Below are 17,676 nucleotides of genomic sequence, written 5' to 3'. Positions count from 1 at the left end.
CAGTCTAAATCCTCCCTAACAGTACTGTTTGTATGTCCCCACACCACACAAACTGCAGCAGCTCACCACCACCTTCTCCAGGGCAACTAGAGATGGCCACATCCTATGATCTAATGAGAGAAAGTGAGGATCAAGTGTCAAGACCAGGGTAAGGAGAGTGAAGATTGAGTTTGGCTGGATTGACAGTGGGTCATTTCAGAAATAAGTGATGTACAAAAGTCTGCATGGGAGACTAAGGCAAAATAAAGTTAATTTTTATCTTCAGTTTGGGCATTAGCTGTCAAATAAATTAACTAGTACTGCAGGATTATGAAGTAGCAGCCTGTATGTAGTGTTGGATGTCCTCGTGTATTTTGAACTGATGAAGCTGAAGACTAGAAACTGAATTGGAAGGGACCAACCTAAGATGAAGGCTTGAATGAGATGAATGGACACCTCAGGGAGATAGCAAGAGGTCAAGGGTCTTGTGGTGTGGGTAAGGAGTCTGGGTTTGGCTGCCTGATTCAGGGAGGTGGTCTATGGGTTGGCTTTCTCACCTTGTTGGTCACATGGATTCCTGTCAGGAAGATGAACTGTGCTAAGAAGAGGCTGATGCTCAGATGCCTGTACACGATGATGCTGGCCTTTTGGATGCAGCGGCATTTGGTGAACACAACGATGGAGGCGGCGAGGCACAGCAGGGATACTGTGAGCCCAACAGTGGAGATCAGCAGCAAGGACCAGTCTTCCTGCAGCAACGACAAAGAGGGAATCACATGCTGGGGGACAGCTGTTTGGATGTTCTCACAGAATTACATTGGGTGTCCAGCACAGAACCAAGCCATTCAGCCCATCTGGTCAGCACTGATGTTTACACTCAATACAAACCTACCTCCTATCTCTTGGCATCTCATTCTAACAACATGAGAAACTTCTATTCTTTTCTCCCTCATGTCTATATAGCCCTGGATGTAGGTTTGCTTGCAAAGCTGGAATGTTCATTTTCAGACGTTTCGTCACTATACTAGGTGACGCTTCATCCGGAGGCTCACTGCTGATGTTACTTAGTATGGTGACAAAACGTCTGAAAATGAACCTTCCAGCTCAGCGAGCAAGCCGACATCCAGAACCTCAACCTGAACTACAAATCTTCTCAAAACTCGTCTATATAGCTTTCCTATAAATGCATCAACACTATTCACCTCAGTCATTCTGTGCGACAGTGAGTTCCACATTCTAATCACTCCCTGTGTAAAGAGGTCTGTCCTGAATTCCCTGCTTTCTCAGCTTTGCTTGCAGGATGTGGGCATCACTAATATGCCTGTCCTATGTTTCCCACTCCTCGAAAAGCAGTTAAGAAACAACCAAATTGACTGTGGGTCTGGAGTGACAGACAGGGTAAGGATGGTAGACTTCCTTCTCCAAAGGATATCAGTGAACCAGATGGGATTTTTTACAATAGTCGATGGTCACTGAGACCAGTTTTCAATTCCAGATTTTATTAATTATATTCAAATTCGACCAGATGCCTCTGTGAGATTTAAATCCACAAAGGCAGAACATTAGCCTGGGCCCAAGATAACAAATTCACTCACATTTTCACAAATATAAAGTACTTAAGTTATCATAGAGAGAGAGATGACTAGTGGTGGTTCAACCTGGGGGTCAGCACAGCTCAGGTAAGGGGAGAGGGTGTGAAAGAGAGTCCTTCATGGTAAACTCAGCCAATGCAGGAATTCACATCACACTATTAGATTAGATTAGATTAGATTAGATTAGATTAGATTAGATTCCCTACAGTGTGGAAACAGGCCCTTCGGCCCAATAAGTCCACACCGACCCTCTGAAGGGTAACCCACCCAGACCCATTTCCCTCTGACTAATGCACCTAACACTATGGGCAATTTAGCATGGCCAATTTGGACTTTGTTGGCACTCTGCATCATAAATCAACCGATCCCACACTACAAGTATACAGACTTATGAACACATGAGTTAGGAACAGGAATATGACAGTTGAGCCTCAAGCCTGTTTTGCTATTTAATACAATCATGGTAGATCTGATTGTAACCTGAACTCCACATTCTGATGACCTTTCTCCTCCTATCTTATCAAAACTCTATCCACCTCTGCTATAAAAATATTCATAGATTTTTCTTTCACACACTTTTGAGGATCAGAGTTATGGGCCTCTGGTAGAAAAGATTTGGGCAGCATGGTGGCACAATGATTGGTACTGCTGCTTCACAGTGCCAGGGACACAGGTTCAACTGCAGCCTTGGGTGACTGTCTGTGTGGAATTTGCACATCCTCCTTCTGTTTGCTTGGGTTTCTGCTGGGTGGTCCAGTTTCCTCCACAGCTCCAATGATTTGTAGGTTAGGTGGTTTGGTCATGCTAAATTGCCCCACAGAGTGCAGGGATGTGCAGGCAAGGTGGATTAGCCATGGTGAATGTAGGCTTATGGGAGCTTTGGAGGGCTGGTGCAGACTTGACAGGCCAAATGGCCTCTTTTTGCAAAGTAGTGATTCTAGTTTATGACTTTGCTTTCATCTCTGACTTAATTGGGCAACCCTTTATTTATAAACACTATCGCCTCTTCTAGATACAAGAAGGGGCACCCTCTCAGCATCATGCTGGCAACAGCCCTCAGGATCTGAAATAATTATATAAATGATTTGGATGAGAATATAGATGGCGTGGTTACTAAGTTAGTAAGACGGCACAAAAAGTGGTGGCATTGTAGACAGCCAAGACTTTTCTATTATAAATATCTTGATCAAATGGGTCAATGGACTGAAAAATGGCAGATGGAGTTCACCCTGGATAAATGTGAAGTATTGCATTTTGGTACAATGAAGAAGGGAAGGGCTTTCAAATTTAATGGTAGGTCCTTGGGTAGTGTTCTAGAACAGGGTCCTGGGGGTGCAGGTACATAATTCTTGGAAGTTCACATCACCTAGAGACAAGGTGGTTAAAAAGGTGTTTAGCACGCTTGCCTTCATTGCTCAGTCTTTTGAGTATCGGAGTTGGAAAGTCATGTTGAGGTTGTACAGGACATTGGTGAGGCCTCTTCTGGAGTATAGTGTCCAGTTCTGGTCGCCCTGTTATAGGAAGGACATTATTAAAGCTGGAGAGGGTTCAGAAGAGATTTACCAGCTGGTTGCTGGGTATGAAAGGTTTGAGTTATAAAGAAAGGCCGGATAGAATGGGACTTTTTTCAGTCTAGGAGATTGAGAGGTGTCCTGATAAAAGTTTATAAAGTAATGAGGGGTATAGAGTTAATGGTAGTTGTCTTTTTGCTTGGATAGGGGGTTTCAAGACTTGGAGGCACATTTATAAGGTGAGAGGACAGAGATTTAAAAAGACAGGAGGGGCAAATTTTTTTTTACACAGTATGTGGTTCACATCTGGAATGAACTTCCTCAGGAAGTGGTGGATGTGGGTACAATTACAACATTTAAAACACATTTGGATAAGTACATGATTAGGAAAGGTTTGGAGGGATATGAGTCAGGAGCAGGCAGGTGGGGCTAGTTTAGTTTGGGATTATGTTCAGCATGGACTGGTTGGACCAAAGGATCTGTTTCTGTGCTGTAGGACTACATGATTCCCTGATTCTAAGACACCTCCTATTTCTCTAAATTCCAGCATTTGCAAACCTCAACTGTCCAATGTTTCAACCTGAGACAACCATTTATTAGTCAGGTAAATAAAACAAAAAAAAACTGTTGATGCTGGAGAATTGAAACAAACAAACACAGAAATTGCACGAGAAACTCAACAGGTCTGGCAGCATCTGTGGAGTGAAAAACAAAATCAGTGTTTCGGGTCCAGTGACTTGCTGCCCAGTCAACCTTCGCTGAACTGATTCATACACATTTACTCCCTTTCATAAATAAAGAAGACCAATAACTGGATACAGTACTCTAGATGTAGTTTCATCAGTGGCTCATATAACTGAAACGTAACTTCCATATTCCCTCACAATAAATGATAACATTCTATTAATTTTCCAAACTACTAGCTGCAGCTGCATAATAGCCTTTTGTGATTCACGTACTTGGATGTACAGGTACCTCTACATCTTAGAGCTATGCGAACTGTCACTATTTGAATAATATGCTTCTTTATCAATTCTTCCTGACAGAAAAGACAATTTCGCATTTTCCCCATTATACTCCATTTGCAAGATCATTGCCCACTCACTCAATCTATTTATATATGTTCATAGCTCCTATGTCCTTGATGCAACTTACGTTTCCTATTTTTGTGCCATTGGAAAATTTATCTTCCCTATGTCTTCAACCTTTTTATCCAAGTCATTGATATAAATTGTTAAAAATTAAGGTACCAGCACTGATCCTTGTGATACACCATACATGACATCTTGCTATGTTAACTCCTGTTAGCTAGTCAATCTTCTATCCATGTCAATATATTATCCTCTACACCATGAAAGTTCATTTGCCGCAATTAAATACTGTTGTGGTTCTGTTCGCCGAGCTGGAAGTTTTTGTTGCAAACGTTTCGTCCCATGGCTAGGCGACATCATCAGTGCTTGGGAATCTCCTGCGAAGCGCTTCTTTGATGGTTCCTCCGGTGTTTACAGTGGTCTGTCCCTGCCGCTTCTGGTTGTCAGTTTCAGCTGTCCGCTGTAGTAGTTGGTATATTGGGTCCAGGTCGATGTGTTTGTTGATGGAGTTTGTGGATGAATGCCATGCCTCTAGGAATTCCCTGGCTGTTCTCTGTCTGGCTTGCCCTATGATAGTAGTGTTATCCCAGTGGAATTCATGTAGCTTGTTGTCTGCGTGTGTGGCTACTAAGGATAGCTGGTCGTGTCGTTTCGTGGCTAGTTGATGTTCATGAATGCGGATTGTTAGCTGTCTTCCCGTTTGTCCTATATAGTGTTTAGTGCAGTCCTTGCATGGTATTTTGTACACTACATTCGTCTTGCTCATGTTGGGTATCGGGTCCTTCGTTCTGGTGAGTTGTTGTCTGAGCGTGGCTGTTGGTTTGTGTGTCGTTATGAGTCCTAGGGGTCGCAGTAGTCTGGCAGTCAGTTCCGAGATGCTCCTGATGTATGGTAGTGTGGCTAGTCCTTTTGGTTGTGGTATGTCCTCGTTCCGTGGTCTTTCTCTTAGGCATCTGCTGATGAAGTTGCACAGGTATCCGTTTTTGGCGAATACCTTGTATAGGTGTTCCTCTTCTTCTTTTTGCAGCCCTGGTGTACTGCAGTGTGTTGTGGCCCTTTTGAATAGTGTCCTGATGCAGCTTCGTTTGTGTGTGTTGGGGTGGTTACTTTCATAGTTTAGGACTTGGTCTGTGTGTGTGGCTTTCCTGTATACTCTTGAAGTGAATTCTCCGTCTGGTGTTCTCTGTACCATCATGTCTAGGAATGGGAGTTGGCTATCCTTTTCTTCTTCTCTCGTGAATCGGATTCCTGTGAGTGTGGCGTGTGTTTTTTCTATTTCCGTGTTTTTAATGATTACAAACGTGTCATTGACATATCTGACCCAGAGTTTGGGTTGAATTTGTGGTAGGACTGTTTGTTCTAACCTTTGCATAACTGCCTCTGCTATGAGTCCCGAGATTGGTGATCCCATGGGTGTTCCGTTGATTTGTTCGTATATCTGGTTGTTGAATGTGAAGTGTGTTGTGAGGCACAAGTCCAGTAGGTTAAGTATGCCGTCTTTGTTGATAGGTTCAGCGTCCTGTTTTCTGTTCTGTATGTCCAGTAGGTTGGCTATTGTTTCTCTGGCTAGGGTTTTGTCAATCGAAGTGAACAGTGCCCTCACGTCGAATGATATCATGGTTTCTTCTTTGTCTATGTGTATATTTCTGATGATGTCCAAGAATTCCTGTGTTGATTGTATAGAGTGTTTGGATCCGCTGACCAGGTGTTTCAGTTTCTGCTGTAGTTCTTTAGCCAGTTTGTGTGATGGTGTCCCTGGTAGTGATACTATGGGTCTGAGTGGGATGTCTGGTTTGTGTACTTTAGGTAATCCATAGAATCTGGGGGTGTTGTTGCTTTCCGGTTTCATTCTTTGTAGGTCAGCTCTGGTTATCTGTCCGTTTTTTTGTAGATTCCTTAGTGTGTTATTTATCCTATTGGTGAGCTGTGGGGTGGGGTCAAACTCCCTCTTTTGGTAGGTGTTGGTATCTTCAAGTAGTTGTTGTGCTTTTTGGATGTAATCAGATTTATCTAGGATGACCGTCATTCTGCCTTTATCTGCTGGTAGTATGATTATGTTCTTATCGTTTCTTAGTGATTTCAGTGCTTCCCTCTCCTTGGTGTTGAGGTGATGTGTTTGTCTTTTCCTTATTATCATAGGTACGACAGTTTGTCTCACTGTTTGTTGTGTCTCTTCTGTCAGTCCATTGTTCCTGAGTGTGCCTTCTGGTGCTGCTAGGAAGTCTGCTGTCTTGGCGTCCCTGTGGTTGTAGTTGAGCCCCTTGGCCAGTATTGTTCTTTCCGTGTCTGTGAGCTGTCTGTGGGAGAGGTTTTTAACCCAGGTGTGTGTTGTAGTGTCCTCTTTGTTGTGTGTTAGTTTGGCCATTTTTTCTTTTAGTGCCGTTTTTTTGCGGAGTGTAGTCCTGTTCTGTCCTATGGTGACGGCCTGTTCTATGGTCCGGGTCCATTCCTGATTCGTGGTTTTTGAAATTAACGACTTTTGGCACGCAATTTCATGTCTGTATCTGTGAAGTCGGTTGTGCGCGTCTGTGATCATTACCTGGATCATCCTGAATCCATTCTGCTTGGCTGTTTCCCTGGCTTGTGGGTTGTTGACTGGTGGCCTGTATCTGACACATTGTGGAAGGATTCGATTCTTTCGGCATTCATGCAGGAACCGGAGTTGTTCGTATGTGGCGCTTAGTCGGTTAGCGCAGGATTCCCATTTCCTGGCTTGTCTCAGCGTCTCTCGCCCGTAAGTGTTCAAAGTTTGTGCGAAGATTTGTAGCTCGGGTGCTCGTTGTTGTGGTTCTGTTCGCCGAGCTGGAAGTTTTTGTTGCAAACGTTTCGTCCCCTGGCTAGGCGACATCATCAGTGCTTGGGAGCCTCCTGCGAAGCGCTTCTTTGATGTTTCCTCCGGTGTTTATAGTGGTCTGTCCCTGCCGCTTCTGGTTGTCAGTTTCAGCTGTCCGCTGTAGTGGTTGGTATATTGGGTCCAGGTCGATGTGTTTGTTGATGGAGTTTGTGGATGAATGCCATGCCTCTAGGAATTCCCTGGCTGTTCTCTGTCTGGCTTGCCCTATGATAGTAGTGTTGTCCCAGTCGAATTCATGTTGCTTGTTGTCTGCGTGTGTGGCTACTAAGGATAGCTGGTCGTGTCGTTTCGTGGCTAGTTGATGTTCATGTATGCGGATTGTTAGCTGTCTTCCTGTTTGTCCTATATAGTGTTTAGTGCAGTCCTTGCATGGTATTTTGTACACTACATTCGTCTTGCTCATGTTGGGTATCGGGTCCTTCGTTCTGGTGAGTTGTTGTCTGAGCGTGGCTGTTGGTTTGTGTGTCGTTATGAGTCCTAGGGGTCGCAGTAGTCTGGCAGTCAGTTCCGAGATGCTCCTGATATATGGTAGTGTGGCTAGTCCTTTTGGTTGTGGTATGTCCTCATTCCGTGGTCTTTCTCTTAGGCATCTGCTGATGAAGTTGCACGGGTATCCGTTTTTGACGAATACCTTGTATAGGTGTTCCTCTTCTTCTTTTTGCAGCCCTGGTGTACTGCAGTGTGTTGTGGCCCTTTTGAATAGTGTCCTGATGCAGCTTCGTTTGTGTGTGTTGGGGTGGTTACTTTCATAGTTTAGGACTTGGTCTGTGTGTGTGGCTTTCCTGTATACTCTTGAAGTGAATTCTCCGTCTGGTGTTCTCTGTACCATCATGTCTAGGAATGGGAGTTGGCTATCCTTTTCTTCTTCTCTCGTGAATCGGATTCCTGTGAGTGTGGCGTGAATGATCCGGTGTGTTTTTTCTATTTCCGTGTTTTTAATGATTACAAACGTGTCATTGACATATCTGACCCAGAGTTTGGGTTGAATTTGTGGTAGGACTGTTTGTTCTAACCTTTGCATAACTGCCTCTGCTATGAGTCCCGTGACAAAACCCTAGCCAGGGAAACAATAGCCAACCTACTGGACATACAGAACAGAAAACAGGACGCTGAACCTATCAACAAAGACGGCATACTTAAACTACTGGACTTGTGCCTCACAACACACTTCACATTCAGCAACCAGATATACGAACAAATCAACGGAACACCCATGGGATCACCGATCTCGGGACTCATAGCAGAGGCAGTTATGCAAAGGTTAGAACAAACAGTCCTACCACAAATTCAACCCAAACTCTAGGTCAGATATGTCAATGACACGTTTGTAATCATTAAAAACACGGAAATAGAAAAAACACACCGGATCATCAACGCCACACTCACAGGAATCCGATTCACGAGAGAAGAAGAAAAGGATAGCCAACTCCCATTCCTAGACGTGATGGTACAGAGAACACCAGACGGAGAATTCACTACAAGAGTATACAGGAAAGCCACACACACAGACCAAGTCCTAAACTATGAAAGTAACCACCCCAATACACACAAACGAAGCTGCATCAGGACACTATTCAAAAGGGCCACAACACACTGCAGTACACCAGGGCTGCAAAAAGAAGAAGAGGAACACCTATACAAGGTATTCACCAAAAACGGATACCCGTGCAACTTCATCAGCAGATGCCTAAGAGAAAGACCACGGAACGAGGACATACCACAACCAAAAGGACTAGCCACACTACCATACATCAGGAGCATCTCGGAACTGACTGCCAGACTACTGCGACACCTAGGACTCATAACGACACACAAACCAACAGCCACGCTCAGACAACAACTCACCAGAACGAAGGACCCGATACCCAACATGAGCAAGACGAATGTAGTGTACAAAATACCATGCAAGGACTGCACTAAACACTATATAGGACAAACAGGAAGACAGCTAACAATCCGCATACATGAACATCAACTAGCCACGAAACGACACGACCAGCTATCCTTAGTAGCCACACACGCAGACAACAAGCAACATGAATTCGACTGGGACAACACTACTATCATAGGGCAAGCCAGACAGAGAACAGCCAGGGAATTCCTAGAGGCATGGCATTCATCCACAAACTCCATCAACAAACATATCGACCTGGACCCAATATACCAACCACTACAGCGGACAGCTGAAACTGACAACCGGAAGCGGTAGGGACAGACCACTGTAAACACCGGAGGAAACATCAAAGAAGCGCTTCGCAGGAGGCTCCCAAACACTGATGATGTCGCCTATCCAGGGGACGAAACGTTTGCAACAAAAACTTCCAGCTCGGCGAACAGAACCACAACAACGAGCACCCGAGCTACAAATCTTCGCACAAACTTTGAACACTTATTAAATACTTTCTAGAAATGTAGGTACACTACAGAACAACCTCGAATACCTGAACGAGACGGGTGGGGAGTATTTTGTTCAGATAACTGACTGTTCGGTTAACAGATAACGTTTTTACAGGACCTTGAGATCTTGTTTAGATAATCTGAAATTCGGGTAGTTGATATTCGGATGATTGAGGTTGTTCTATATATCTGTCACTTTACCGACAAGATGTGTTACTTCTTAAAGAATTCCAATAAATTGCCTGAGCACGATTTTCTTTTCAGAAAACCATGTTGACTCTGCCTGATTATTTTGAATTTTTCTGAGTCCTACTCTTACATCTTTAATAGTAGCTTCTATAATCTTCCCTCTGACTGATGTTAAATTAACTAGCTTTTGGTTTCTTGCTTTCTGCCTCCCTCCTGTTTGAATAATGGTATTATATTCATTATCTGAAAGGGAAGTCATACCAGATTCAAAACATTAACTGTTTCTTTCTCTTTAGATGCTGCCAGACCTGCGGTATTTCTCCATCTTCTCTGTGTTTATTTCAGATTTTCATCATTGTAGTGTTTTGCTTTTACTAGAGTTAAATTCAGTATTTTCCAGTTGAATGGACCCTTCCCCAAATGCAGGAAACTTTGAATATTTTTTGTTTATGCATTCATGGGACAAGGACGTCACTGGCTAGAACAGCTGAGGTCACCATGAAGACCCTGCCTCCTTATGCTCACTCCTTGTCTTGGGCATGGTCACCCCCAAGTTAATTGTAGAATCCTTTCATTGTGGAAACAGGCCCAACAAGTCCACACCAACTGTCTGAAGAATAACCTACCCAGACCCATTCTCTTACCCCATTACTCAACATTTATCCCGAACTAATGCACCTGACCTACACATCCCTGATCACTATGGGCAATGTAAAATAGCCAATTCACTTAACCTTCACATCTTTGGACTGTGAGAGGAAACCCACGCAGACATAGGGAGAACGTGTAAACTCCACACAGTCGCTTGAGGCTGGAATTGAACCCGGGTCCCTGATGCCATGAGGCAGCAATGCTAACCACTGAGCCGCCGTGCCGTGCCATGAGTTAAATTCACTGACAACCATCTCTTTTAAATGAATCCACAGTCTTCTGGCAACTTTCACTTGGGTAAAACAATGATAGTCTATTCTGAAAGAAGTCATACTGGACTCTTAAGCGTTAGCTCTGTTTTTCTTTCTCTCCAGAGGTCACCAGGCTTTTCCATTTTGATTGCAGATATCCAGCATCCATAGTATTTTAATCAACCTGGTCAGAGGTGTTCTTATACGCCTCTAGAGTTGGTGAGACTTGAAACTAGGTCTCCTGGCTCCAGTGGAGGGCCATTATCACTGTATCAAAACCTGTTTCACACTTTGTTCATCGTTTTTTTTTGATTGATTCTAATAATGACCAGTGATGTTGCTTCTGGAATAAATATTGATGTTGGGATAACTCCACTGTTTTCCTTCAAAATAGCACCATGTTAACTTTAACTTCACCCTAGTAGGTAGATCTTTGATTTACTTTTACATCTGAATGATGGCATCCCTGACAGTGTCACACTCCCTCAGTCGAGACTTGACTGTCAGGTCTGATTTATGTGCTCAGGCAATTTTTTTCACACAGAGAGTGGTTTGTATGTGGAACTAACTGCCAGAGGAAGTTTCGGATGCAGGAGCAGTTACAACATTTAAAAGGCAGGTACAAGGATTGGAAGGCTTTAAGAGAGATAATGGACCATAATGGTAAGTGGGACTAATTTGATTTGGGAAGCCTAGCTGGCACGGACAAGTTGGACCGAAGGGTCTGTTTCCATGCCGTATGACTATCCCCATAACTATTTTAAAGCTTTCACTTCTCCCTTTTATTTTCAGCATGAGGAAACACAATTCAGCCCAGTTCCATGGAACCACCCATCTGTCTGTGTGCGGTTAGTAATGTTTACGTTCTGTGTACTTCATCTGTTGTGCCTGAAAATGACACACTATTTTAGTAAATGGAAACCCCAGTTTCACTTGGTACCACATGGTATATAATTATATCTTGCTGAGATTCATACAGCAGAGTTCCCAGACCCTGGTGTAACAATGAACATTTCTGAAAGTGTCAGAGGGCTGCACTGTGCTCACTGACTGGTTAATATTTGGTATTAGTAGCACTGTGTTAATGCTATGAGAATATCTCCTGGGCCTCCATCGCCTGCTTCTTGCTGCATTCTGGTTCTGCTTGCTGCTGACAGTTCATTTTCTCAGGTAACTCCATGGCATCATTCCCTGGGGTCATTGTCTGGGGCATTCCTGAGTTTTCAATATGTTCACTCACTGGGCAATTTTCCGTGCCAATCTCTATGGTTATTCCTGGGGTGACTTTCTGGAGTGTTCAAGGTCAGTACAGCATTCACCTCTGAGGTCACTCTGGGGTCTCAGTCTGGGTCACCCTCTAAAATCCACAGTCTGGCTCACTGTGTGGCATTTCAGGACTCTGTGGGCTCACTCTCTAGATCACTCAGTAGTCGCTAATGGAGTCACTTTCCTGCTCTCTGTCACCCTTGGGTGTTATTCTGTCACACCAGCTTTATCTGATCTCATTCTTGTGTGTCTGATTCCTGACTCTCTGATTCTATCGATCTCTGCTTTCTGACTGTTACACTTTTCTGTTTCCTCTGTCTCTGGGTTTACTTCCCTCTTTGACTGGAGTTTGAACGAAGTTTTACCTCGATCTCAATTGGAGACATTAAAATAGCAAAGCTCGTCAGATGGTTACATTGGCATACTACGTAGCTTCCATTGGAACTAATCAGGAAGCAGCCCTCAGAGGACCAGAAACTTCCCCCTTCTGTTATCTTCAAATAAATGCATTCGGCCTTTTCGTGATCTTTGGTATCCTGCATGAAGGAACAAACCTCGTTAAACAGCCTGCACCTGCCACAGATTTAAATATTCCCACCTCTCTGAACAGCAGCCATACAGAAAGCAACCAGGCAATGAGTACACAGTAACCTCCTTGAGATAGGAATTTAAGATGTAAAAATATATTTCACACCATTATTTTAGCAACATTAGCAAAATCTCCCTCTACTCTGTCCCCATCAAACACTCTGAAGAAAGGTATAGCATGAGTAAAGTTGTCTCTACACTGTCCCCACTGGGTCAGATATGGAGTAAAACTCTCCCTACAGTGTGCCCATTAAACATTCCCAGAAAAGGAACAGCGCAGTGTTAGCTGTGGAGTAAAATGCCTTCTAACCTTTTAAACTGAAAGTAAAGCTATCATTACACTGCCCCAACAAACATTCCCAGGGCAAGGAAGGGCATGTGATAAATACAGGGTACAGCTGCCTCTACACTAAACATCCTTTAAATATCCCGGGAGAGCGACCGCACAAGGTTAGGTACAGAGTAAGTCTTCCTCTACTCTATTAAACTGAAAGTAAAGTTCTTTCTGCAAAGTCCCAATTAAAGACTCCTGGATAGTTCCAGCATTGAATTAGATACAGTATAAAGATCCCTCTACTCTTTTGAACAGATAATAGATTGCTCTATATTCTTTCAAATTAAAAGTAAATGGAAAGTATAGCCCCTCCACACTGTCCCCATAAAACACACCCAGGACAGGGACAGCAAGAGGTTAGATATAGGGTACCGAATAGAAGTTTAAAAAATAATGAAGGGTATAGATATGGTGAATGACAGGTGTCTTTACTCTAGGGTGGGGGATTTCAAGACTAGGGGTATATTTTAAGAGTGAAAGACATGAGGGGAAATTTGGACTGAAAGGTCTTTTTCTGAGCTTATTACTCTATGACTCTATAAACTTTCCTCTGTGTTGTTCTCATCAAACACTCCCAGGAAAGGGACAGCACAGGAGTTAGATAGAGTAAAGTTTCCTCTAACCTAATCCATTCAACATTACCAAGGTAGCATAGAGTTAGATACAGAGTAAAACACCTCACTATGCTGTCCAATCGTTCATTGTAGACCAATGCAGTTCCTGTTGCATGATAAGCCTGAAAGTCACCCTTACAAACCTGGTTAAGTTTCAGTGTAAAATTGACCATTTCTGTCAGGGCGTGGCTGGCTGCTTTGTTACTGATTCTGGCTGTTACCACTTTGGAGTTTAACCAGCCTGTTCCTTCAGTTGCCTCCAACTGCTTGACGCCATCTTTACGGATCTCGTTGTTCAAAATGGATTCCATGTCACTGAATACAAAGAAGGAGACTGCAGCAAAGTCTGGGGGAGCAAAGCGATTTGGACTTTGGTGAGTATCACATCATCTGAAATAATTTGGCAACAGCAGTTGATCTAGCTATAAGTCCAATTCTACAACTCATTGTATCCATTCCAATGATGGAGTGTAGAATTGTTCCAAATATTAAAGTAAGGCAATTTTTAAATATCATAAAAATGTATGACTCACTCAGCAGCGCAGAAGCTGAAAAAGGAGAAATATTCAAAGTTTTTCGCTTTGCACTCATCAGGACAGAATTGTAAGAGTACCAAATCTCCAAGTTTATACTGCACGAGAAAAGGTGCCAAAATTTGAACTAGTGTTGATTTATTATCACAAGAGCTCACAAGCATATTTGTGGACTTGTATTTATATAGCACCTTTCATGATCTCAGGATTTCTGAAAACACTCCACAGGCAATTCTTCTGAAGTATAGTCACTGGAATCACAGCAGCTAATATGTACAGAAATTTCAGCAAAAAGCAAAGACATAATGAGCCACACATTCACTTGCACTGTCTTACCATTTTTATACTCACTGGGTAATTGTGTGGCATTGGGAATAACCCAGAGATTACGACCTTTAAGTCCTGCTTTTCAATTTCCTACCTAATTCCCTAAAGTCCGTTTGCAGGACCTCGTTGCTCTTTTATTCCGATACCATTGGTCTGATGTGGACCATGATCTCTGGCTGATCACCATCCCTTCAGAAATCCCTGCAACCATTCCATTAAATCCTTGACCCAAACACTCAGGAGACAGTACTGTTATGAATTTCTAGGTGTGTACTGTACCTTTAAGAGAGAGTGAAAGCTGGCAAGGACCGACTGCAAGCACAGAGTGTGCTGAACAATTTAAAAATTTAACATTTGGCTGTGAAACAAATAGCTGGAGCTGAGTTGCCAATGGCACACAACAAATTCGAATTTGGCCAATCAGTTTAAATTATGCACCAAGATACCAAAATCCAATCGAATTTGAATTTTAATGTTTTGATGACATCAAACCAATGAGATGATCCGATGTTTTAGGGTATAAAATTGGGCATTTTAAACAGTTAACGAAAGCAGCAAAGAGCACAACAGACAGCTCCCACAGAATTGCTCTCTGAAAGGTACCTTTTCATATGAAATCTGTGAAGCAAAAGACTGAAGTAAAGTAAACAGGAAAATCTACAAAGGAAAATAGAGAGAAGAATTGACACAGCTGACTGGTTTTGAAATTTGAATTTTTTGTTAAACTTAATCGGGGGGGAGGGGGTTTAATCGGATCAGCACATTGTTGTCAAGTGGGAAGTAGATAAATTGATCAGACAAACTAGGTTTACAGCATAGATAGTTGTTGTTTAATTTTTTTAAACTTGGAGTTAAAGTTAATTTTTTTCTTTAAATAAGAGGAATTGGTAGTTCTTTATAACTCATATTGTAACAGATTATGAGGTGAGGTGAGTTTTTCTGTGGGTCTGGTTTAAATTAGCAGAAGGGTTTACTCCGTGTTGTAACAATATGCCATCCTGGAGTCATGTTTATAGCCACAAAGCACCTGTGTGCTCCGTCACTAACAAATTCTTTTCACATTTCTTCAGTTCTTACCCCACCTCAGCCTAAGCAGATGGATTACCCACAGTTCCACAGTGTTGGCTCTGATTGGCCTCTAAAGAAAAATTCCCACCCTCACCGTTTTCCAAGGCCAAGAAACACTTCCTAAGCAAGAAACACAACTCGGAGCAGGAATAGACCATTCAGCCCAATGAGCCATTTCTCCCATTCAATATATTTTCAGCTGACCTGATTCATGACCTTAACTCCAATTTCCTGTCTTTCCCCACCCCACCCCCAATAACCCTTGACAATCAAAACTCTGTCCTTAAATAAATTCAATGACCCAATCTCCACTCATTATTGAGGCAGGGATATCTACAAACTTATGAGCCTCTGAGAGAAAAGACTGCTCCACATCTCTCTCTTCAATGGGAGTCCTGTGGACCATAGTTCTAGATGTACGGGGATGGTTTGCTCAGTTTCATTCATTTGTTTAATGGGATGAGGGTATCGCAGACCAGCTAAGTATTATTGCCAATCCTTAATTGCCCAGAGGGCAGTTAAGAGTTAACCACACATTGCTGTAGATCTGTGGTCACATGTAGACCAGACCAGGTAAGAAGGGCAGTTTCCTTCCTTAAATGTCCTTTGAGATGGATTTTTTCCCAATAATCGACAATGGATTCACAGTCCCCATCAGATCTTAATTCCATATTTTTATTACAATCAAATTTCACCTTCCTTCTCAACCTCTCCCCTTGCCTGAGGTGTAGTGACTGTCAGTTTAAAACACCACCAGTCATCTCTCTGTAATGAGAGAGTAGCCCTGTGCTCTGGTAGGACTATGGTGACTTTCCCTTTAGTTGTGGATTGTTTCTGCAATGGGAAATATCTGACCAGTCAAGTATCTCAGAATGCTACATATTTCAGAAGGATCAAGGCTCATTCGTCTACATGCCAATGACACGATTATCACTTCAGGTTTCTCTCATAAGATAAGCCACTTCCTCCCAATACTGCCAGCACAGAAAACAAGAAATGAATCAGGGCAATGGAAGGAGAGAAAGAAAGAGAGTTGAGAGAGAGAGAGAGGAAGGAAGGAAGGAAGAGAGGAGAAGCAATTCTTAACACAGAGGGTTGTAAAATACAAATTTGGATATAAAAGAAACTAAACATTTACCAGAGCTCTTTTTTCCCAAGACTGTTCTCCAGTTTATCTCCATGGTGTTATTCCAGATATCAATTTTTATCAAGTCGTCTGGCATACTTTGATTACCAAACACCTGGATCTTGCCAGCTAAAAGTAAAGATAAGACTTTGTGAAGGATGCAGTGCCTATTGAAATCACCATGCCTCTTTCTCTCTCACAGGTTTACTTGTCTTTGATGTTACTTGATGATTCATTGTGAGCCTACATAGATACTCATCACCTCCCTGCTTTGCACTTTGCCTCCTCAACCGGAGACATCAAGTTCATTGCTTCTCAAAAAGAGTCATATTGGATTCAAAGCATGAATTCTTTTTCACTTCACAGAATGCTGCCAAACCTTACTGAGTTTCCCCAGCATTGTCTGTGTTTGTTGTCAAACATATTCCTTTGTTTGCTGGGAATGAGTCCCTGTCCATGAATGAATGTTGCTTCTTGCGAGAATAAATGAGCCACATTGCAAGCTCGACTGGCTATCTTACAATGGTTATTGGCATAGCAATGAGCACACTCAGGACATTCCACCTGGCAGACAATTGAACAAGGTAAAAACAATGACTGCAGATGCTGGAAACCAGATTCTGGATCAGTGGTGCTGGAAGAGCACAGCAGTTCAGGCAGCATCCAAGGAGCTTCGAAATCGATGTTTCGGGCAAAAGCCCTTCATCAGGAATAAAGGCAGTGAGCCTGAAGCGTGGAGAGATAAGCTAGAGGAGGGTGGGGGTGGGGAGAAAGTAGCACCGAGTACAATGGGGGAGGGGATGAAGGTGATAGATCAGGGAGGAGAGGGTGGAGTGCATAGGTGGAAAAGGAGATAGGCAGGTAGGACAAGTCCGGACAAGTCATGGGGACAGTGCTGAGCTGGAAGTTTAGAACTAGGGTGAGTTGGGGGAAGGGGAAATGAGGAAACTGTTGAAGTCCACATTGAACAATGTTATGTCTGAATTTCAGTATCAAGTGCAGAACCTGGTATGCAGCCGATGTTTCTCAGCAAGTGTCTGATTGAATCAAACATGATGTTCCTTCCATTATTGCGACAGGCCAAATATAGACCCCACCCAAACAGCCTGCATTTACAAAATCTGAAGCCAAACACCTCAACTTCACGTCAGATGTGAAAGACAGTCCCTCTGACAGTGCAACCCTCCCTCAGAATTGCTGTGTGATTGTCTGCCTTGATCTTGTGCTCAAAACCTCTGGAGTGATACACGAGCCCCCAGTTTTCTCACCGAGAGGCAGTAAAATAACCCACTGAGGCACAGAAGA

At 43.0% G+C, this 17,676-nt stretch overlaps 1 protein-coding gene across 1 annotated transcript in view; it reads right to left on the bottom strand.

The window, feature by feature from the left end:
- The window catches only part of LOC122552192 (adhesion G protein-coupled receptor E3-like), a 52,585-nt gene that overhangs the window by 15,040 nt on the left and 19,869 nt on the right, over positions 1-17,676 (bottom strand). The window contains exons 8-11 of the mRNA XM_043694788.2: positions 16,384-16,500; positions 13,461-13,663; positions 12,147-12,317; positions 537-728 (exon numbers count right to left, since the gene is read on the bottom strand). Of these exons, the coding sequence (XP_043550723.2) occupies positions 537-728; positions 12,147-12,317; positions 13,461-13,663; positions 16,384-16,500 (683 nt within the window). The remainder of the gene's footprint in view (positions 1-536; positions 729-12,146; positions 12,318-13,460; positions 13,664-16,383; positions 16,501-17,676) is intronic.

The sequence above is a fragment of the Chiloscyllium plagiosum genome, unplaced genomic scaffold, assembly GCF_037043375.1.
Source record: "Chiloscyllium plagiosum isolate Xiang-an unplaced genomic scaffold, Cpla_swu_hap1 HiC_scaffold_45, whole genome shotgun sequence".
Lineage (NCBI taxonomy): Eukaryota > Metazoa > Chordata > Chondrichthyes > Orectolobiformes > Hemiscylliidae > Chiloscyllium > Chiloscyllium plagiosum.
Note: the sequence above shows the minus strand (reverse complement) of the source record. Positions and strands in the feature narration are given on the sequence as shown.